At 39.8% G+C, this 22,362-nt stretch overlaps 1 protein-coding gene across 6 annotated transcripts in view; it reads left to right on the top strand.

The window, feature by feature from the left end:
• Positions 1–264: 264 nt before the first annotated feature.
• Positions 265–22,362, top strand: part of RNASEH2B (ribonuclease H2 subunit B) — a 70,855-nt gene continuing 48,757 nt past the window's right edge. For 2 of the 6 annotated variants that reach the window (XR_009550763.1, XM_060194870.1), the window contains exons 1-4: positions 266–801; positions 12,439–12,513; positions 19,169–19,240; positions 21,874–21,981. Coding sequence is in view for 5 of the 6 variants with exons in the window: in XM_060194870.1 (XP_060050853.1) it covers positions 738–801; positions 12,439–12,513; positions 19,169–19,240; positions 21,874–21,981 (319 nt within the window). In the remaining variant the exon portion in view is untranslated. Of the gene's footprint in view, positions 802–8,308; positions 8,419–12,438; positions 12,514–19,168; positions 19,241–21,873; positions 21,982–22,362 lie in introns of all 6 variants that reach the window. The other 4 variants (XM_060194872.1, XM_016187478.2, XM_060194871.1 and 1 more) reach the window with 4 other exon arrangements.

Consider the following 22,362-nt stretch of genomic DNA (forward strand, 5'->3'; position numbering starts at 1 on the left):
TCTTCATTTAATGCAAAAACTAAAACCCCACTTTTCATGACCCTAGCTTTTAAAATATTGCTTTGAAAAGGCATTTATTTTTAATTCATCACCGAGTCTTCCAAAATAACATGTCCATATCTTAATCCTCAAAACTGTGCTTTAAAAAAAAAATTAGATAGTGAAGTCTGGTTACAGAACACTCTAGACATGAATCCCAATGCAGAATGCAACTGAAACATTAAGATAGATTGAAGCCAAAGGGTGCCACCAGGATTGGATGCTGTTCTCAACACTGGCCTGCTCCACTCTTTTTCTAGGTGCAGCCAGCGTGTGTACGAGCCCTTCAGACCTTCCAGGGCGCGGAGAGTGACATCGGACCTTGCAGCTCCCTCGTGGCCAGGCCCGCTGGATGTGAGCGAGGACGATCCCGGCCTGGCGCTCCCGCCCGCCACCGCCGAGTCACTGGCAGCCCTAGCGGAGCACCTACCACCGGCCGAGAAGCGGGGGTGACAGGCCGCGACCCAGCGGACGCTGAGCCAGTACTCGGGTCACCTCGACCCGGCGCTAAATTTAAAAGCGCCCCGGGAGCCGGGCTTTGACTCCCGGAAACAAAACACAGCTCGTCTTCCGGCCTCTGCCGCCGCTCGGCCGCCCGCGCTCCCCGGAAGACCCTTCGCCGCCCGCGGCTTTCGCTCCCGCCCAGCCCGCGGCCCGAGGCTAAGGCGCCGCGCTCATCGCAGCGAGGAGGCGGCGGCATGGCGGGCGGCGCGGACTGTGGGGACGCGGCTTACGCCCGGCAGCACGTGTTCCTGCTCCCAGGTAAACACGCCGCCCTGGGCTGCGGCCTCCCGCGCGGCCCAGCCAAGTGACTCCGCTGGCGCGCGGGCCGGCTCCCAGGGGTCGGCCCGGCTCGGCTGCGCCGTTGCAGCGCCCGCACCGCTTCTGCGCAGCCGAGTCCCGGTGCCGGCTGGGAATCGGCCCGAGACACAAAGTTCTCGTGGGCGACGCGCTCACAACATCGAAAGCCGGAATCGCTGTAAGGACTGGCGTGGTGCCCCGGTGACCCCGGGCGGGAAGAAGAAGCGGGGCCTCCTGGGAGGCGCGGCTGGGCTTTGGGCTGCGTTCGCGCGCGGGGCCCTTAGCCTGGGGGGTGTAATTAGGTGACACTCCCCGTCCCCAGCCGGCTCAGGTTCCCGCGCCCTAGGAAGCCAGTATCCTGAAGGCCCCAAATGCCCCTGAAACAGTGATTACCAAGGACCCGATTAAAAGGCCGGAGATGGAGTTTGGAACTGCAGAGTGTAAACCCGCGAGGTTTAGCCAACTTGTGGGATGATGCATTTGTTTTTGCCATAATACAAAGCAGTAGAAGTAACACTGATCATTGTTCCCTGTATTTACTTGTGACATTATTTTTGCTATAATAGTAATGCTCTGATGATGTAATTGTCCAGCGATCTATGTTTGTATGATGTCTCTTGAAAATTGTTTACAGGACGGTGTTTAAGATGATTTTTGTGTGTGTTGTATTTCCCTCTTAATAAAGAGGTATAGCATACGTCAAGTGTATGAATTTTAGTGTACAACTCAATGAACTTTTTACATGTACACACTCTAGTAACCAACTCCAAGGTGAGGATGTAGAAGTTTCTCAGCAAGCTCCTCATGTCTTATGCTTTGTAGCCTCCAAAACCTCTATACTGTCCTCCGTCACCGGATACTAATTTTTCTGTTTAGAATATATATATTGTGTCTGGGTTCTTTCACTCAGTGTTATGTCTGTGAAATGTAGCCATTTGTGTACAGCAGTGGTATGGTTTGTTAGTTGGTTTGTAAATTCATTGTAGTGAGTGTATATTTTATTGAATGAACATCCATAATATTTATCTCCTCTACTGTGGATAGACACTTGATTGTTTCCAATTTGTAACAGTTGTAAATTATACTCACATGAACATTCTGTTAGGAAACTTTTGGTGGGCAGAGGAATTCTTTAGGCCATATTTCTGAGGAGTTGGATTCTGGGTTCTTTTATGTTCATCTTTAGTAGATAACTGCTAACTTGGTTTCCACAGTGGTTGTACCAATTCACCCTCCCACCACGTTGCTCCTCACCTTCTATAGAGCTGTTTGTATAGGAAAACAGTTAAAGCAAAATACAGGTTTTTGACAGGAAAAGGCTGTCTGCATATATGCTTTACATTAGGAAAATCATCTCACTTTTGTCACATCAGTTCCATGAGATTTTCAGGGTAGGACTTCTTGTCATTCAGAATCAAGCATATTGTAATTGTCCATATATACACATGGCTAAACAGTTTGTGATTTTTATATTCTTTTTAATCAGCATTAATTTAACATTTTCAGACTTAAAGGGTGTCTGTAGTTTCATAGTATTAAACCCAGATACCCTCCAACTAATTAAATGTTGATTGCACCCCTGAAAAACTTGGTGTAAACTTGGTGTCTATAAATGATTGTCAAACCATATGCTGAATTGTGAGAAGAACTTCAGTTCCTGATCAAAACTGAAGTGTCTTGTGACCTTGAGTTTTCAAGACAGTCTTTCACCAGAGGAGGTTGCAGCAGAAGAAAAACTTTGTAGGCAGGGGGTTTCTATAAGACTCAGAAAGAGTGTCCTCCTCTTGTAATTCTTCTAGCCTGCATTTAGTGCCATCTGCAGGCTCTGAGAGTACAGACAATGATGCTTGGATAGTTGCTGCAGTTTCACTATGTTTCTCAAGCTTTAGGACATAGGTCACCTGGAGAGTTAGGTCCCATCCCCAGGTTTCTAAGTCAGTATACTTGGGTAGAGGTCAGAGTGTGTAAACTAAAATATATCTTGAAGGCTGTATTTTTAAATACTGTTTGGGCTTCTTTCTCATTTTAAATTTGCCTGGAGAAATAAATAGCCTAGAGAAATAAAAACTATATCTTGGAAGAGATACTTGTGAGATAGTCAGGTGGGGGAGAAGGGGCTTGATTTTCATAGGCTGTTAAAGATAACTAACTGCTTCCCATTTCAGAAGGACTAGCACTGTTTTGTAGCTTGGGGGTAAACCTGTTTTTTAAAATAGCCTCTGAAGACTAACCTCTTTCATTTTGTTTATTATAAGACTATTAACATTTCTACTTTTTTGGAATATGGTAGATGCCTCTATCATACTTCCTTTGTCCTGAAAAGAGTGTTTAGGTCATATTTAAAAAATTTTTTTTCCATCTTTTTTTTTAGATTTATTTATTTATTCCCTTTTGTTGCCCTTGTAGTTATTATTGTTGTTGTTGATGTTGTCGTTGTTGGATAGGACAGAGAGAAATGGAGAGAGGAGGGGAAGACAGAGAGGGGAAGAGAAAGACACCTTCAGACCTGCTTCACCAACTGTGAAGTGACTGCCCTGCCGGTGGGGAGCCAGGGGCTCAGACCCGGATGCTGACCCTGCTCTTTGCACCACATGCGCTTAACCCGCTCTGCTACCACCCGACTCCCTAAATTTTTAAAAAATATTTATTCCCATTTGTTGTCCTTGTTGTTTTATTGTTGTAGTTATTATTGATGTCGTCGTTGTTGGATAGGACAGAGAGAAATGGATAGACACACCTGCAGAGTTGCTTCACCACCTGTGAAGTGACTCCCCAGCAGGTGGGGAGCCAGAGGTTCCAATCGGGATCCCTAAGCTGGTCTTTGCGCTTTGCGCCACATGCGCTTAACCCGCTGCGCTACCGCCCGACTCCCTAGGTCATATTTTTTAAACCTATTGATGTTTAATTACAAACTGTGTCTACCATAAACAGCAAAAGTGTGACTGTCCTTGTGACTCATATCCTTGTACACATCTTTTATTGGTTTAGAATATTATTAGATTTTAGGAGTATGGATATATATATATATATATACACATTTCCCCCAGTATTGTGTAAGAACTCCTTTTGCTCACATGCTCATATGCACCCATCCTCTGCCATCACCTTCAATGACCACCATAGTTTTTAGAGTCTTAAGAGTCAGTTTGGTTATTATATGTTTTTTTGCATGGACATATGCTTTAGTTATCTAGTCTATGAAGACGTCTCCCCCTAAAATAATTTTATTGGAGAAGTAATTGCTTACAGGACTGCTGTTAATACATAAATACAGTTTCTTATCTCCTGATAGGTGTCTGCACACCCATAACACCACTAACCCAGGCTTCTCTTCAAGCTCTTATATATTTCACCTCCAATTCCTTATATATTATATATTTCACCTCCAGTTCCATCCATATTGATCCTAAATGTAGACCATATTTTTAATAGTTACCTTTAGTACACGTTTTATACACTTCAGGCTGTACTAATTTGTTATAGACCCTAATGTGGAGGGCCAACTGGCAACAGATGGTGCGTGCAGGATAAAAGGCAGAGTTTATTGCTATTGTGGTTAACTCGTTAGCCATCTCCAAGCAACTGCTGACACTAGGAACCCTAATGTATAAGGGGGGAAAAAAAGAAAGAAAGAAAAGACAAAAAAAATGATCTCAGAATCATTAAAAAATTCATTTAGTGGGCTGGGTAGAACAAACATTATTATAAGCAAGGAACCAAGTTCAAGCCCTGTCTCCACCTATAGAAGGGAAGCTTCAAGAGTAGTGGCACATTACTGTAAGTATCTCTCCTCTCTGCCTTTACTCCCTCTAAATCTCTCATCTTCTGCCTAAGAGAAAGGGGGAGGCGACCAGGAGTGGTGTTGGCCTGCTAGCACCAAATGCTAAGCTCATTTGGGTCCACTTAGACTGAAACTACTTTTTAAAAATAGAATCTTAAATGGCTTTTATTTTTATTTGCTTCACTATTCCATTATGTATTACATGCATTTTAATTGAAATAAGCAAATTTAAAAATGACAAATCGTCAAATTCATTTTAAAGCATAATGTGTACACATCTCTACAACATTTTACTTATCTCTCCAATCTGCAAAATAAGCAATGCATTTTGCTTCTTACTCCTTATGGGTGCACGTATATTTTACAATGCATTGATGATGCATTTGGCTACACGAATCACAAGATACAGTTTCCATACGGGGCTCAGGTTTTTATACATTTCTCCCCAAAGGGTATTTGTGTTTGAGAAATCACGGAACTCGGAGACAATTAAGTTGTGATAACCTTGGCATAGTAGTGGCTGTATCTTTTTATTTTTTTAAATATTTATTTATTTATTCCCTTTTGTTGCCCTTGTCGTTTTATTGTTGTTCTTGATGTTATTGTTGTTGTTGATAGGACAGAGAGAAATGGAGAGAGGAGGGGAAGACAGAGAGGGGGAGAGAAAGACAGACACCTGCAGACCTCCTTCACCGCCTGTGAAGCGACTCCCCTGCAGGTGGGGAGCCGGGGGCTCGAACTGGGATCCTTAAGCCAGTCCTTGCGCTTTGCGCCACCTGCACTTAACCCACTGCTCTACTGCCCGACTCCCGTGGCTGTATTTTCCATTAAGACAATGTCATTCCTTTATTACAGTCTCCTTGAGCAGTAGAGTGTCAAATTGGATCTGCATCCCTTTTAACTTCCTATCCTTCAAACACAAAATGTTTTAATTCTCACAGATGAAATCTGCCCAACTGCATCTTACTTTATTAAGCCAGTGGAATGCTTTGCTTAGAATTTTTACCTTTTTTTGTCTCCAGGATTATCACAGGGGCTTGGTGCCTGCACCATGAGTCCATTGCTCCTGGAGGCTGTTTTTTTCCCTTGTTGCCCTTGTTTTTTTGTTGTTGTTATTGCTGTCATTGTTGTTGGATAGGACAGAGAAATCGAGAAAGGAAGACAGAGAAGGGCGGAGAAAGATAGACACCTGTAGACCTGCTTCACCACCTGTAAAGGGATCCCTTTGTAGGTGGGGAGCCAGGGGTTCTAACTGGGATCCTTATGCTGATCCTTGCACTTTACACCATGTGTGCTTAACTCTATGCTACTGCCTGCCCTCGAATTTTTACATTTTAAGTGAACTTAGCCATTAATCTCCTGAAAGACAAAATAAGTAATGTTGCACAGATACTTAAATTCATAAAGAATGAACAGAAAAACATACTTCATAGTTAAATAGCAAGATTGAAAAATACTGTGATGATAAAACACCTCAATAAAATTCAAGTATATAGAACAAAATGTAGTCATTCAGTTTTAGATTTTATTGACTAGCCTTTTTTCTCTCTCTGCAGAACTAACTTTTTCACCAGCTACTTTGTTTTGTTCTAGGCCTTTCCATTCATTTCTATACATAATTTACAAGATAGTGAGATTTTTACAGTTATCTTTTCTTTAGAACAACCACAGATATAGTACATAGCATTTAATCCTGACAATCCAGGTTTTCTGGGAATTCCAGGAACTATCTAATGCTTTTCAGTAATGTGCTCATGGATTCTGAAGTATTCTACTTTTTTTGTTTCCCTTGGAAAAACACCATGAATGACTAATTCCTTGAATTTCCAATTATTATAAAATAAATTTGCTAAATAATCACTTACTTAGCTGAGTACAGCACATTTACGTAGCTGTTCTTTCAAGTCAGCATGGTGCACATGCTAGTCTACTTATTTCTCTATCAGAATACACCCCCAGACTGAAAAGCTTCCAGATCAAATTGAACTTCAGACCATACTTTAAAGTATTGACAAGTTTTATCATAAAAATTGTTCCTGGGGCCGGGTGGTTGCGCACCTGGTTGAGCAAACATGTCACAATACACAAGGACCCTGATTTGAGCACCTGGTCCCCACCTAAGGGGGAAAGCTTTGCAAGTGGTGAAACAATGCTGCAGGTGTCTCTTTGTCTCTCTCCCTATCTCCCCTTTCCCTCTAGACTTCTGGCTGTCTCTATCAAATAAACAAAAGATAAAAAAAAATTTAAAAAGAAACTTTAAAAAAATGAGAATACATGTTGAAAGTATTTAGGGAAATTGTATTTGTTATTTAATCCCTACAACTAGTATAAGTAATAGCGAGTCTTAGGGGCAAACAATGTTTTGTTTCTTTGTGAATAAAGAATCGCAGGCCTGTCTGCCTATCTTAGACATTCCAAGAACAATAAGGACCACTTTGTGTGGATACCTGATTATCATAAGTAACATGTGAAGTTTTTTTTCCAAATAGAATGCAGAAATAGATGTGAAAGCACTGTATGTGAGTTCTAGAAGTATGTTCTAACTAAAAGAGACAACAAATTTAAATGCGAAAACTAGTCTTTTTTTTGTAATGGAGAAAATGTCTAGTTATTTCTGATTAGAGTCTTTTAACTTTTTATGAGCCCCCTTGTCCCCCATGAAACACTTGTTTGAGAAAAAGTAAAAGGTTAAAGTGTTGCAAAATAATAATTATTATAGCTCTAAATGACTTTTCAGTGACCCTGAAAAAATAAAAACTTTATCCTCCATTACCTTAAGTACATATGGCTAACCTTAGTCTCCTTAACTTTAACTTTGTGGGTGGGGGAGATAGCATAATGGTTATGCAAAGAGTCTGTCATCCCTGAGGCTCCTAAGTCCCAGGTTCAATCCCCCACACCACCATAAGCCACATTTGAGCAGTGCTCTGGTGTTTCTCTGTCTCTGTCTTTCTTTGTCTCTGTCTCTCTCTCTTAATTTCTCTCAAAAATAAAATAAATAAAATTTAAAAAAACTTTAGCTTTAAACGGGTTTTTTTATTCTTTGTCAAAACTGTTTGTATACATGTAGACTCATGTTGAGAAACCTATCTTGTGAGGTGAAAGTATCCTGACTTTCTAAAGAGCTTATTCACATGGTAGGAACTGGCACTTAATGGGGAGCAATGGGGCAATACAGAAGAAAGAAACTGGAAAATTGAAGTGCTGCTTTTAGACAGCCTCTTAAGTTGCGCTTCTGGGAAGATCCATCATTTATTGAGTTATTTTCTGCAGGGGCAATGTAGGGGTCCTTGTGTTTTCAGGCATGTGTTTTCTACAAGGGTCCTGAGTCTAGCTTTGTCTTTATGAAACTTATTTTGATGGGAACTTGTCTGACTTTTCTCAGATGGCCAATGGGCCTGCTCCCCTTTCAGTTAGAACACATTTTTGAAGTGGATGATTTAATCAGTTGCCAGATGATATAATCAAGTTGTTTCTAGATCCTAATCTTATTCAACTAGTAATTGTTCTGGAAGATCTGGGATATTTATTGGCAAGAATTCATGACAACTAGATACTATATATAGTTATTCTCTAGGTCAGAAAATAAATTCATAAATGGAAAGTAAGAAGTATTCATAACTTTTTATTTGAATAGCTGAATAAGTACTGTTTGGATATAGATGTATTTTTTTCTGTTTTATTCAGTAGAACAGAAAAATTGAGAGGTGAGAGGCAGAGAAGAAAGACACCTGCAGACCTGATCACCGCTTGTGAAGCATCTCTGCTGCATGTGGGAAGCAGGGATTCGAACACAGGTCCTTGCGCATAGTAACTGGATTTTCCTCACATCTTCTAAGATTTAACCATGATGTTAAGAAACAAATAGCTCATCAGTGTTCTCTAAAGCCTGGCTATATTAAAACACACTAAAAAGTAGATTTTTTAATTTATGTATTATAGTCCTTGACAAATAATATCCTCACTCCCTAAGCTCTACAAGACAAAGAACAGTACTAGTCTCATGGAGTTGTTGTCTGGTGGTTCAAGTTATGCATAAATTCTCTGTTACACCACAACTCTTAGCCCTGGACCTGCGGCAAAGTAGATATTCAGTAAATATTTACTGAAAGAATATATGTCACATCTCATTTCTTCCTGATTTTTTTCTTTTCATTTTTAATGTTAAGATTTTAGATCATTTTGTTTTATTATTTTTATATGTTTTATTACTGGATAGAGACAGAAATTGAGAGAGGAGAGGAAGATAGAGAGATACCTGCAGCACTGCTTTACCACTTGTGAATCTTTCCCCCTGCAGTTGGGGACCAGGTGCTTGAACCTAGGTCCTTGTGCACTGTAATGTAAGTGCCTAACCAGCTGCATTCTCCCCCCTTAACCCCTTTTTAGAGGACGAGAAAGGAAAGACCCTATAGCACTACTCCTCCACGTGTAAAGCATACCCCCTCATGGTAGCCAATGAAAGTGGTGGTAGTGGGCTGAGGGTATCTCCCACAGGGTAGAGTGTGCTCTCCTCAAGCTTGCTCCCCTTGCAGTCTTTGTTTACACTATTCTTTTCCCACCCACATCCTTCTATCCAAATTCTGCCCTTTCATCAAGGCTCAATTCAATTAAGTTTCCACAATGTTAATCAGTTTTTCCAGTCTAATTTCTCTCTCTTGTTCTCTTTCTTTATGGAATGCTCAGGAGTTGTCTGCCTGGACCATTGTTTGCCTCTCTGCCTGGCCAGTGTGTGCTTATCTTTTCAGTGCAGTTCAGCTGGGTGGCGGTAGATAGCATAATGGTTATGCAAAGAGACTTTCAAGGCTGAGGCTTTGAAGTACCAGGTTCAATCTCCTATACCACCATAAGCCAGAGCTAAGCAGTGCTCTGGTAAAATAAAAATAAAAAATTTCAGTTCAGCTGTTACTTCCTCCAGATAATCTTCCCTTGTAGTTTCTTTCCAGTGTTTTCTTTTTGACCATTTACATATTTAGTCATTATTATTCAGGTCACTGTCATTTTTATGGACTATACATTAAGTACTCAATATATGCCAGCAGTTGGGGAGAATCAGACTCATTCTCCCATTGACTTCTTAGTGATGAACATCTGGGCCTTAATGGTCAGAGACAAACATTGTCTGAGACCTCTGAAACTTCAAACTTAGTTCAGAATTTCATTGTATTTATTTATTTTTATTATTTTTTAAAATTTTTTTATTTAAGAAAGGATTAATTAACAAAACCATAGGGTAGGAGAGGTACAACTCCACACAATTCCCACCACCCAATCTCCATATCCCACCCCCTCCCCTGATAGCTTTCCCATTCTCTATCCCTCTGGGAGCATGGACCCAGGGTCATTGTGGGTTGCAGAAGGTAGAAGGTCTGGCTTCTGTAATTGCTTCCCCGCTGAACATGGGCGTTGACTGGTCGGTCCATACTCCCAGTCTGCCTCTCTCTTTCCCTAGTAGGATGGGTCTCTGGGGAAGCAGAGCTCCAGGACATATTGGTGGGGTCTTCAGTCCAGGGAAGCCTGGCCAGCATCCTGATGACATCTGGAACCTGGTGACTGAAAAGAGAGTTAACATACAAAGCCAAACAAGTTGTTGAGCAATCATGGAGCCAAAGCTTGGAATAGTGGAGAGGAAGTGTTAGGGGGGTACTCACTGCAAACTCTAGTGTACTTCTGCTTTCAGGTATATATTTTGCAGTAGTTTACGGATACGTGTGAACATATGCTCTCTCTCACAGAAACTGGTGTATATCTAGGTTATGGGACTTTGTTAGAAAGTGAACCACCTGAGGTGAAATTAGAGTATACTATGAAAGGAAAGGTCTCACCCGAGTAATGAAGCTGAAGTGAAGTCTCTGGACACAGTCTGAAGTGAAGCATGTTCAGGTGGCAATTGTTGTGTTGGTTAGGTTGTGATCGGCGGATGCAATATTATTTGATATGGATTGGGAGAGGCATATGGGAAAGTGGGCCCTATCCAAGGGTTCCAGGACTGGGGGAAGTAGGGGGTCTATAGTGGAGATGTGAGGTTCCTGCTGTCTTAGGGTTCAAAAAAACAATCGATAGTACTGTGTGGGATTGCCATGTACTAGGAGAAGCGTTAGAGCTATACTGTTGGTGTCTGTCCCTGCCTCTCTTTCTGTCTCTTGAATAGTCAAACAGTGAAAGTGTGAACAGTCAAACAGTGAAAGTGTGCCTGTAGGAGGCTCTGACTCTACCAAAAAAAAAAAGTGAGTAAATGCTGAAAATACAAGTAGATACAAGAAAAATGAAGATAAATTACAGAATCACAATAAGCATGATGGCAAGCTATGTTTGAGATCCATTTAAGGCTGGATGTTTGAGGACACTCCTGGTCTCCTAAACATACCCTTTTATGTGCTACTATAAAAAGGATGCCAGTTGGGAGTCGGGTGGTAGCACACTGTGGGTTAAGCGCACGAGGCTCAAAGCACAAGGACCTGCTTAAGGATCCCGGTTCCAGCCCCCGGCTCCCCACCTGCAGGGGAATCACTTCACAGGCGATGAAGCAGATCTTTCTCTCCCCTGTCTGTCTTCCCCTCCTCTCTCCATTTCTCTCTGTCCTGTCTAACAATGACGACATTAATAACTACAACAACAATAAAAAAACAAGGGCAACAAAAGGGAAAATAAAATATAAAAAAAATTTAAAAAAAAAAGGATGCCAGTTTGAATGGACCACAAATCTATGTTAGTATGAAAATGACTATTTTAATGTGGACCTAGTGCACTCTGCTTGCATAAGCATACTTATTCCTCCTTGGAATTTTTTCTTTTCTTCCTCTTTCTTTTCTTCCTCTTTCTTTCTTTTTTTTCTTTTCTTTTTTTTTTGCCACCAGGGTTACTTCTGGGACTCAGCATCTGCACAACTCCTCTGCTGCTGGCAGATTTTTTTTTTTTTTTAAAGATAGAATATAACATACACCACAACACTGCTCCACCATTTGTGAAGCCTCCTTGTATGTAGTGCTCACATGTGGTGGCCTGGGGCTCATACCTGGGTCCTTGCACATGGCAAAGCGTGTACTCTACTGGGTAAGGTATTTCCTGGCCCTACATTTGCACATCTCTAGTAATTTCTGAGCTGGTTTACATATTCCTGCAGCATATGGACTATGTGTTATGGACGAAGGGGAGTGGTGGTGGTACACAGAGTAACAATCTGCAAATATGATGTTGCAGCACTAAAAGGTACAGGATTTCTGCATCTCTAATAAGATCAGTTTTCTTGCTGTTTATCAAATTTAACTTTATATAATAGTTTTTTCTTTTTTTTTGTTAATTTTTTTAAATATTTATTTTATTTATTTATTCCCTTTTGTTGCCCTTGTTGTTTTATTGTTGTAGTTATTATTGTTGTTGTCGTTGTTGGATAGGACAGAGAGAAATGGAGAGAGGAGGGGAAGATAGAGAGGAGGAGAGAAAGATAGACACCTGCAGACCTGCTTCACTGCCTGTGAAGCTACTCCCCTGCAGGTGGGGAGCCGGGTTCGAACTGGGATCTTTATGCCGGTCCTTGTGCTTTTCGCCACCTGCGCTTAACCCGCTGCGCTACAGCCCGACTCCCTATATATAGTTTTTTCTAGGCTTTTCTTGTATCCTACAAAAATACCTCTTATTTATTGATAAATGAATATAAAGCACTGCTCAGCTCTGCCTTGTGGTGGTACTTGGAATTGAGTTTGGGGCCTTTTGAGCCTCAGACATGAAAATATTTTTTTTGTATAACCATTATACTATCTTCCCAGCCTTTGTGTATTTTTTTAATCCTGATCTTTTCTCCTTTTTGCTTTCCCTAGTCTCCTCTGTCCTTCTGTTGCACCATTGCCAGTGTAGGAGAGTAGCTGGATCAAAGTGCAGGCAGCTGACAGGAGGTGGGTAAATGGGTTTAAGGTGTTTGTGTAAGAGAACTACCCTGCTAAGATAGATTGTAGTCATACCTGCTGTTTCAGATAGAATTTCTCTGCAGTGTCATAGTTTAGAATTGTTGTCCTGAATTTAATTTTTGCTCTGTATATAGTTGAATAACTCTGTGGCCTTACACAGGTGTTTTGTTTTTTGGTTTGGCTTTAAGCTTCAGACAAATCCCTTATTTTTTAAAAAAGTGAAAGTTAAAATAGTACTTACCTCATAGAGATATCATGAGTACTATATTATATAATCTACATAAAAGAATATTGCCAGTGTACTCTAGTAAGGTGACAGGCTACATAATTAATATACAAGAATCAGTGACATTCCTATGTGCAAATAGCAAACTAGATTAAGAAATCCAGAAATCAGTCCCTTTTAGAATAGCAGCAAAGACAGTTAAGTATCTAGGAATAAACTTAACACAGGAGATGAAAGTCTTCTATACTGAAAAAAAAAAAATCATTACTAAAGGAAACAGAAAAAGAGAAAGAAATGGAGAGATATTTCATAATCTTGGCTGGGGAGAATTAACATCACTAAATGACTATCCTTCCCAGAAACACACACACATTTACTGTAATCCATATCAAGATCCCACCATATTTTTCTAAAGGAATAAAACAAAAGTTACAGAAATTTCCACAGATGTCCAATAGTGGATGAGTGGTTAAGAAAGTTGTGGTATATACATACAATGGAATACTACTCCACTATAAGAAATAATGAAATAGTCTTCTTTTTTTAAATATTTATTTTATTTTATTTTATTTTATATATTATTGGATAGAGACAGAGAGAAATTGAGAGGGGGATGGGAGGTAGAGAGGGAGAGAAACAGACACTTCCTCCTGCAGGTGAGTCTAGGGGCTTGAGCCTGGGTCCTTGCACACTATAATGTGTGTACTTAACCAGGTGTGCCACCACCTGGCTCCTGAGATAATCTTCTTTTCCATATCTTGGGTAGAACTTGGATATAAGCCAGAAATAGGACATATACTAAATAATCACACTTATGGTGGTAATTAAGAAGCAAGACCCAACCCCCCTGTTTCCCACCTGCATGGGACTGACTTCACTAGTGGTGAAGCAGGTCTGCAGGTATTTCTCTTTCTCTCCCTCTCTCCCTCCCTCCTGTCTCAATTTCTTTCTGTCCTATCCAGCAACAGCAACAACAACAACAACAATGGAAAAAAGATGGCCTTCAGAAGCATTGGATTTGTAGTGCAGGTACTGAGACCCAGCAATAGCCCTGGAAGAAAAAAAAAAATGCAAAACAAGAAAAGGGAAATAAGGGATGAAACTTGGACAGGCTGGAGTGCATTGTAGCAAAACAAGTAACCCTGGACTAGGGAGAGATGGGGGTGTGGCTTTGGGTATCTAGTACACCATGTTGAAGAAAAGAAACTGTATACATGTGTCAATAGTTGTTCCGTAAATCATTATTTCCCCAGTAAAATGATAAAAACATAAATAAATAAATAAATAAATGACCCATTGCCTGATATGTAGTAAATGTCTGATACAAATTTTTGTTAGACACAACTGTCTCTTTATTACTGGCATGCATTCTTTAAAGTTCAAATGTTAGGGAAATCAGTAGTTCCTTTTTTGTGGGTGTCATCAGGATGATAAACAGATTTTCTGCTAAGGTTAATGGTGATCAGTGAGACAGAAAATGGAATCTCTACAGAGAATGCAGAGGCCATAGGAAATCTGCTATGGAATTGATTAGTTATAAGAAAGTAGAGTGCCAGAGCTTGAAATAATTGGGAGGTTTAAGATGTTAGTGAATCTGGAATGCCAGGCTAGTGTGGGGGTGCCTCTTCCCGGGCACATGCTCTCTGGGTTGGAGAGAATGTGACCGGAGCCAGCCTGGGCTGCTACTCACTCAGCGATGCGAGGGAGATGACTCATGAAACAAGCTTGTGGCGAGGTAATGCAAAATCTTTGTTGATCAGAGAGCCATGGCTTTTAAAAGACAGACCTGGAAGTGGTAAGTCGGAAATGGAAATGGCTAGGAAAGGGGCAGAGAAAGGCAAAATGGGGCTGGAAAGGTAGGAACTTCCTTAGCAACTGTTGCGAGGGTTTTAACTGGTAGGATTAATAATACCCTGTAGGCAGGGAGGGTCTTGAGGGTAGAAAGAAGCTAGATCAAAGGAATGGAATGAATGGGGATCTTTCAGGCAAAACGATGATGTAGATAGGCCATAGTATCAGGAATGCAGGGTGCTTTGTGAGCCCTGCCGAGCTCAACCACATTCTCACAATTTCCCGACACTAGAATGCCCAGGAAACACTGAATATTTTGTTTCTGGTTTGTCAGAAACTGCTGGGTATTTAAATATTTAACATTTACTATCTAACATTAATAAGCACTCAATGAAGAACCAAGTTTATGGCCAGGAGGTGGCTTAATGAATATAGAGTATGGGACTTGCTTGTGTGAGGCCCCAGGCTATACTGGCATTGCAGCTGGTTGAGTGTGCATGTATTATGTGCAAGGACTGGGGTTCAAGCCTACAGTCCCCAGATGCAGGGTATATTTTCACAAGTGGTAATGCAGTGCTGCAGGTGTCTCACTATCTCTCACTTCCCTATCAATTTCTCACTGTTTCTATAAGAAATACATTTAAAAAGTATAAATAAATATTTAGAAAAACAATCCACTATTTCCCCTCTCAGGTACTTGGAAAAAACAGGGAAAAGTTCTTTGTTTCTTCCTCCTCCTCCTTCCTCTTTAATTTAATTTATTTATTATTAGGCAGAGACAGAAATTGAGAGGGGAAGGGGAGAGAGAGACCTGCAGCTTTACTTCATCACTCGTGAAGCTTTCCCCCTGCAAGTGGAGTCCAGGGTCTTGAACCTGGATCCTTGTATATAGTAATGTGTGTGCTTAAACAAGTGTGCCACAGCCCGGTCCCTCTCTTCTCTCATTTTTTCTCCTCTTCCTCTTCCTCCTCTTCCTCCTCCTCTTCCTCTCCTCTTCCTCTTCCTCCTCCTCCTCCTCCTTCTTCTTCTTCTCTCTCTCTCTCTCTCTCTCTCTCTCTCTCTCTCTCTCTCTCTCTGTCTTTTCTGCCTATCTTGAAAATGAAGTGAGGAATAGATGGGGGGAAAAGATTATCAAGAATAGGAAAGGCCTTATTAAGAACCTTTCTCCATAGTCTCTTTATTCTAGTTGTTTTCTTTTTCATTAAAAAGTTTTTTCAAGAAAAAAAGTTTTTTCTTCACTTAATAAATTCAGCTATTTTTCCCATTGAAGTAGATAAAGGTAAAACTTAGAGTTAAAGAAAAGACAGATAGACAAACAGACCTCTTCCAAACCTGATAGATAAGGATCAAGTTCATAGGATAGCCCACGATTTTTCAGATTTCAGTGGTAGCTTAAATTTTACTTTTACTTTGACAGTTTTTTGGGGGAGGGCTTTATCCTTTCAACTTTATTTTTCAATTTTCGTTAGTGATTTAACAGTGATTTACAAAATTATAAGATAGTAGTTATACACCATTCCCACCACCAGAACTCTGTATCTCCATTGCCCTTTAGTGGAAACTTCAATAGTTCTCCCAAGGTCACAGATATGAGTTGACTTTTATTCTATATCTATCTGTCTATATCTATAACCATATCTATCTGGGGTTTTGTTGTTGTTATTGTTTTGTTTTGTTTGTCCATTTTTCCCCTATGGTCCTACCTTTACTTCCTTAAGTCACATATACACCTATTACTACTTCTAAGTGTTCTACCTCTTTCCTCTTCTCTCAGATAAGTGAAACAGTGCCTGACTTCCTCTAGTATTTTCCAGATTTACTTCCTTTTCAGTGATGGTATAAAAACAAAGTCACAGCTGGGAACATTCTAGGCTGCACTCATTTCAAGACCAGTCTTCCTCAAGTGGCAAAGTAGGATGACTCAGCTTCTTCTTCTAGCGTTTGCCCTTCTTCCGTAGCCAGTTAACAGCGTCAGGTTGAGCCTGATGTAAAGTTTCGAGACCTCCTTTGACTCTGGAGAGGTGGCAGTCGTTGACTCAGCTGATCTTCAGAGAGTGGGGCAGTTCCTAACATTGCTAGTGTATAGTGAAGGTAAGGTCCTGGAGAGGCCCACAGAAGGACTTATGATGAGGTTCCTGATGTTAGTGACCAGTGATGATAGATCTGTTAGAGGGCTAGACCCATAGTATGGGGGAATCCAAGGATTCCCTGATTAGGACCCCTGGTAATGAGGTGGCCAATATTGGCCAAAATGGTCATCATTAAGTGAGCCAGTCTCTTGGCTTTTTCCACATTTTATAGTCCTTGGTGCCTTCTTTGTCTGACAAATTTAGACTTTCTCCCAGTTGTTAGAGCCTTGGATGTCATTTGTTGTATCCAAGCCAGTATTAGGTTTACAGTCTGGTCTTGAATTATGGAGAAAATAGACTGCAGGCTTGCTCCTGGGTCTGCCCATCTCCCCAGCCTCCCCGGCAGTTTGGGAGATGGAGGTCAGAAGTGGCCCCCGTGGGTCCCGAAGCAGCTCAGCATGTCGAGGGCGACGTGCACAGGGAGACAAACACTCAGTCAGCCTTGGGAAAAGCCTCAGAGGGCAATTCGTTTACTTGAGAGAGAAAGCAAGTACATATACCCATTGCCCATGTAGAAGGTCAAGGTAATCATTAACCCAACCACAGAGCATAGCCGCATGTTGACCTATAAACTATTTGATCATAAATGAAGAGTTACCATACAAGGTTTGATCATAAGCTTCACAATGCATATTTCCCCAGGGGCAAATTACAGGCACCTCAGGGTAAATTACAGGAACTTCAGAGGAAGGGGGAGGAGAAGGGGGCAATTGAGCAAGAAGGTATGTGGTAGCTTTCAAGTTAAGTCAAACTCAATGTACAGTAATTCATGGCCTTTGTTTTAAGGGAAAAGGAGAGGCATGTGCAGAAAGGTAGCCCCCATTCCGGAGAAGCCATCCATCGTTAGTTCAAGAGGTCAGGGGTACCTGCCCTCCTCTCAACCTGAAGGGAGAGGTGGGGTCAACTCTTTTGAACCTCATGGAAACAACCACCTGGACTTCCTGGGACAGTGGGCCCCATTCTCCAACCATAGGCCTAGGTTTTTTAGTGCAGTCTAAGTTAACCTCGAGTCCTTTTTGCATTTATTTGTTTGATGATTCTAATCAAGGTTGTTATAGGGACAACAGTTGTCCTTTACTGTATATATTGCCAGTGCTTGTTCTAAAAATTGGGAAGATATGGCAACAATGTTGATTTCCTGTCAGAAGGAGCTACAGTGCTTCTGTGGATGTCTCAGGCATAGTTTGATGAGGTTTGGTAAGTTCAGTAATTGTTGATGTTTGTACTTTGGGGGAAGTCTGTATGTTTCAACAGTCTTTATAGTCATAAGTGATTTTCTGAATGTTAGGCAGATAGGAATTTATCAGAAGTGTTATGACAATCAGAATTAGTTTTCAGAATAAGCCTTTAAAGTCTAGTGGGGGTAAGTCTACTTCATAAAAGCCATGAAAACAACAGCAAAGATGGCCAAAATCAACTCATTCATAGCTTTTAGAATTAGCCAAAGACTTAAAATGATTTGAGGAATATTTACTCAGGAAAAGCTGCAATTTCATTAAGAGGAGTGTGTGGCATTGTAACTTGAACTGCTCATATCTCTCTCTGCTAAGGTCTGTATTAACCTTGAAAAAAACCAACAGTTTTGCAATAATTGGACAGAACAAGCATTGTTTTAAACACCTCAAAAAGTCCCAGAACATTTTCCATTTTTGACCTGTTTCACATTTTCCTGAAAGGCCACCCTTAGCCAGCACTATTGTGATTTGACCTGATTTGGAGTTCAAGTTCAGGTTTTACTCTACTGGCCTTTGTCAGAAACAATCAGCAGCTGTTGTTTAATATTGATTGCAACTGCTGAGATGGCAATACAAATGGAGTAAATAAGAACTTGGCCATTGAGAGAATGAGTGTCTTCCATACACCTTGACACCTGTCAGGGTGAGATGAGAAGCTGTACCTATGTGTCAATAACTGTACTATAAACCATCAGCCTCTCTCTCTCTCTCTCACTATATATATATATATATATATATATATATATATCAGAGCCAAATGTTTAACAAAGGACACAACCATAATGGAAAATATCAAGACTAGACAAAGATTTTTTGTGTCTTCTACATAGTGAAAAAAACCCAAAGACAGAGATGAAATTTATTGTGAAAAGTTTCCTCATAAAATAGTTAATAAAAGATACCTCACTCCAAAAGTGAGCAGACGGTAAGGTTAGGTAATACTAATAAAGGATAAAACATATAACTGTCCAGTATTTTTCAATCATTTTATTGGGGGACTTAATAGTTTAAAGTAAGGTTGTTAACATGAGTACAGTTTCTCCTCATGATAGGTGTCTGTAAAACATTATTACCCCAATTTAGGTACAGAACTAAGGTGGTGGGAATTGTGTGGAACTGAACCCCTCTTATTCTACAATCTTGTTAATCATTATTAAATAACTAATTAAAAAAAACTTCTCAAAGAAATTAAAACTAGCTAGTTAAGATGTGAGCAGCATAACAAATCTTTAATTTTACAAACTCAACTATTTTTTCCCCAGAATATTTAAAGGATACTTCAAAGAAGATGAAAAGTGGGCTTATGTTTGTGAAACTGGTTAACCCATGTTCAGGTAAGTTCTCCATTATGATGACTTGATTTTTTTTTAACATTATATTTACAAAGGGTATATATACTTTTGCCTTTCTGCGCTTATTTTTTCTGGAGACTTTTAGAAATAGGACAGCATTAAAGGATGACAGAAGGAACCTAATAACTTTACTTGTCTTCTGAGGTAACTCAACTTACACATTTGTATTTCTTCTTAGTATTTTAATCCTAGAACTGTTCATTTGTCAAAAAATGCTGGAACATAAAAAAACAATGTGTTTAATTTCTGTCTTTGGCCTTCTTTAAGTAATTATCCAACATAAACCTCATATTATAAGGTCAGATATGTAACCAAGGGAGTCCAGTGGTAGCGCAGCAGGTTAAGCGCGGGTGGTGCAAAGCACAAGGTCCAGCGTAAGGATACCAGTTTGAGTCTCCAGCTCCCCACCTGCAGGGGAGTCACTTCACAAGCGGTGAATCAGGTTACAGGTGTCTGTCTTTCTCTCCCCCTCTCTGTCTTCCCCTCCTCTCTCCATTTCTGTCCTATCCAACAACGACATCAATAACAACAACAACAATAACTACAACAATAAAACAAGGGCAACAGAAGGTAATAAAATATTTAAAAGAAATTTTTAAAAAATATGTAACCAGAGTTTATTTTTAAAGGAGTCATTTAGTTGACATGCCAAGATTCTGAATTTCATTTTTAGCTGTACTTTCCTTATTTTGTTCTAAACAAACACAAAGGTATGGTTTTATCTTGCCAATGGATGATTTTTTTTAATACTAAGAACAAATAAATTGTGACAAAAATAATTTTATTTTAACTTTACATTCAGTGCATCTACTGTTTTATCTTCTAATCTGTAGACAAAAATATTTAGATAGGGGGATGGGTGATGGCTTACTCAGGATAGCACACAGCACTCTTTGCCTTGTGCAAAGACCTGGACCACCACTTGGCAGTACCTACACAGGGCCAACTTCTCTAGTGGTGAAGCAGTGCTAGGTGTCTCTCCTTTCTCTTTGTCTCTCTCTATCTAAAATTTTATATGTATATTTAAATATGCTATAAATATGTATACTAATTTGGTGATGTTATTAACCCTTTGGAATTATTTTCCCATTAATATCTCTTAGATGAGATTACTATCTTATATTCTTTTTTAAAAATATATTTTTATTTTATTTTGGTTTTTTTATTGTTGGATACAGAGAGAAATTGAGAAGGGAGAGGGAGAGATAGAGGCAGAGAAACAACGAGACACCTGCAGCCCTTCTTTACCACTTGTGAAGCCTCCCTGTAGGTGGGGACCAGGGGCTTGAACCTGGGTCTTTGTGCGCCCCTATCTTATATTCTTTATGAGGGTTTGTAGACAGATGATACTTAACAAATTAGAGCTTTTTCCTGGTGGCTGTAATACTGAGTAGTAAAATTAAGATAAAATTAAGGTGCAGTGCCTTGGTCTTGTTATTGTTAGAATGATAAATAGATGCAACAAAAGAAAATTTCTTCCTTCTTATATCACTTACATTATGATCTCCTAGGTATGCACAAGACTAAGTTGAAGTGAGAAATATTTTATGTCTAGACAATAAAGCAACAAATATTTTTTCTTGCTGCATTGACTATGGGAAAATAAAGAGTAGCATTTGATGAGGATTTATTATGCACCAAGTTCCATTTTAGTGACTTTACATGTATATTGTCTCTTTTAATAAAGACTCTGTGAGGTAGGTCCATATAGCTCCCAATTCACAGATATGGAGACCAGAGGCACAGAAAGGCTTAGTTTTTCAAGTGCACATAGTTGGCATATAGTAGAAATAGGATCAGATTGAAGGTCTTGTATTAAACTATGCTTAGAAAAATATCCTATACATTGAAGGATTAAAGCATGAGGATCTGTACAACCTTCATTTCTTTTTCAGCCTTTTGTTAAAATTTTTTTTTATTTTCTTTATTCATTGGATAGAGACAGCCAAAAATCGAGAGGGTAGGGGTAGATAGAGAGGGAGAAAGAAGAGAGACACCTGCAGCACTGCTTTACCACTTGGAAAGCTTTTCCCCTAGCTGTGGGGACCAGAGGCTCAACCCTAGGTCCTTAGGTACTGTAACGTGTGCTCAGCCAGGTGCGCCACCACCTGGCCCCATTTATTTATTTATTTCAAGAAGGAAAACATCTGTTGAGTTAAATTAGGGCTTTCTCATTCCATACAGCATAAGGCAGGTTGCTGTTATAGAACACTTGGCATTCTCACTCAAGAGCTGACTCTGAGGTCTACAGACTCAGTTCCTATCTGAGATCATAAGTTTATATGTACCCTGGTGACAACTCAGTTCATACTGCTAAACCCTTAGATTTGGGTAGTATAAAATGGATTTCATTCACTGAGAAACTTTGTAACAGCTAAGATAAATGATTTTCATTTTTTTTTATTTATTGAATTAATTTCAATGAGAATTATAGAGCTAGAAAAACAAGCATCTATATGTAATAGTTATAAGCTTTCTTTGGACTTGCTTATATAGAATACATTTATGTACATTTATGTTCATATTAAGAGCATTCTTCCAAACTGTTGTGTAGTCTTCTGATTTTTTTTTAAAGTGTATGAGAACTTGCAAATAAAAGACATATTTCTTAACAGGGGAAGGTACCCTTTACTTGTTTGATATGTGTCTACTGCAGTTGTTTGAAGTAAAAGTTTTCAAGGAAAAACACCATTCATGGTTTATAAATCAATCAGTTCAATCAGGTAAGTGACTGGTATATATATCACCATTAACCAAATACTGTAGCTTTTTCATCTTTCATGTATGCTATGAATCTTCCACAAGGTTTGGAGTCTTATCTATGGTTTAACCTTCCTTGCATGAGTGCAGGATTCAGTTAAGAATGGAAAAATAATTTGAACAAGTTTAGAGCATAACTGTGTGTCTTGACTAGTAGGAAATTTTGAACTAACCACTCTGAGTTGTCTCCTAAAACTGACAAATCCTTAGTGAGAAATTAGAATGTCTTTGAACCATGAAGAATATAGTGTTGATTAAAAACTGCTGTTTTTTTTTAAAAAATTTATATATATTTTTTTTAAATATTTATTTTATTTATTCCCTTTTGTTGCCCTTGTTGTTTT

Source organism: Erinaceus europaeus, chromosome 7, assembly GCF_950295315.1.
Source record: "Erinaceus europaeus chromosome 7, mEriEur2.1, whole genome shotgun sequence".
Classification (NCBI taxonomy): Eukaryota; Metazoa; Chordata; class Mammalia; order Eulipotyphla; family Erinaceidae; genus Erinaceus; species Erinaceus europaeus.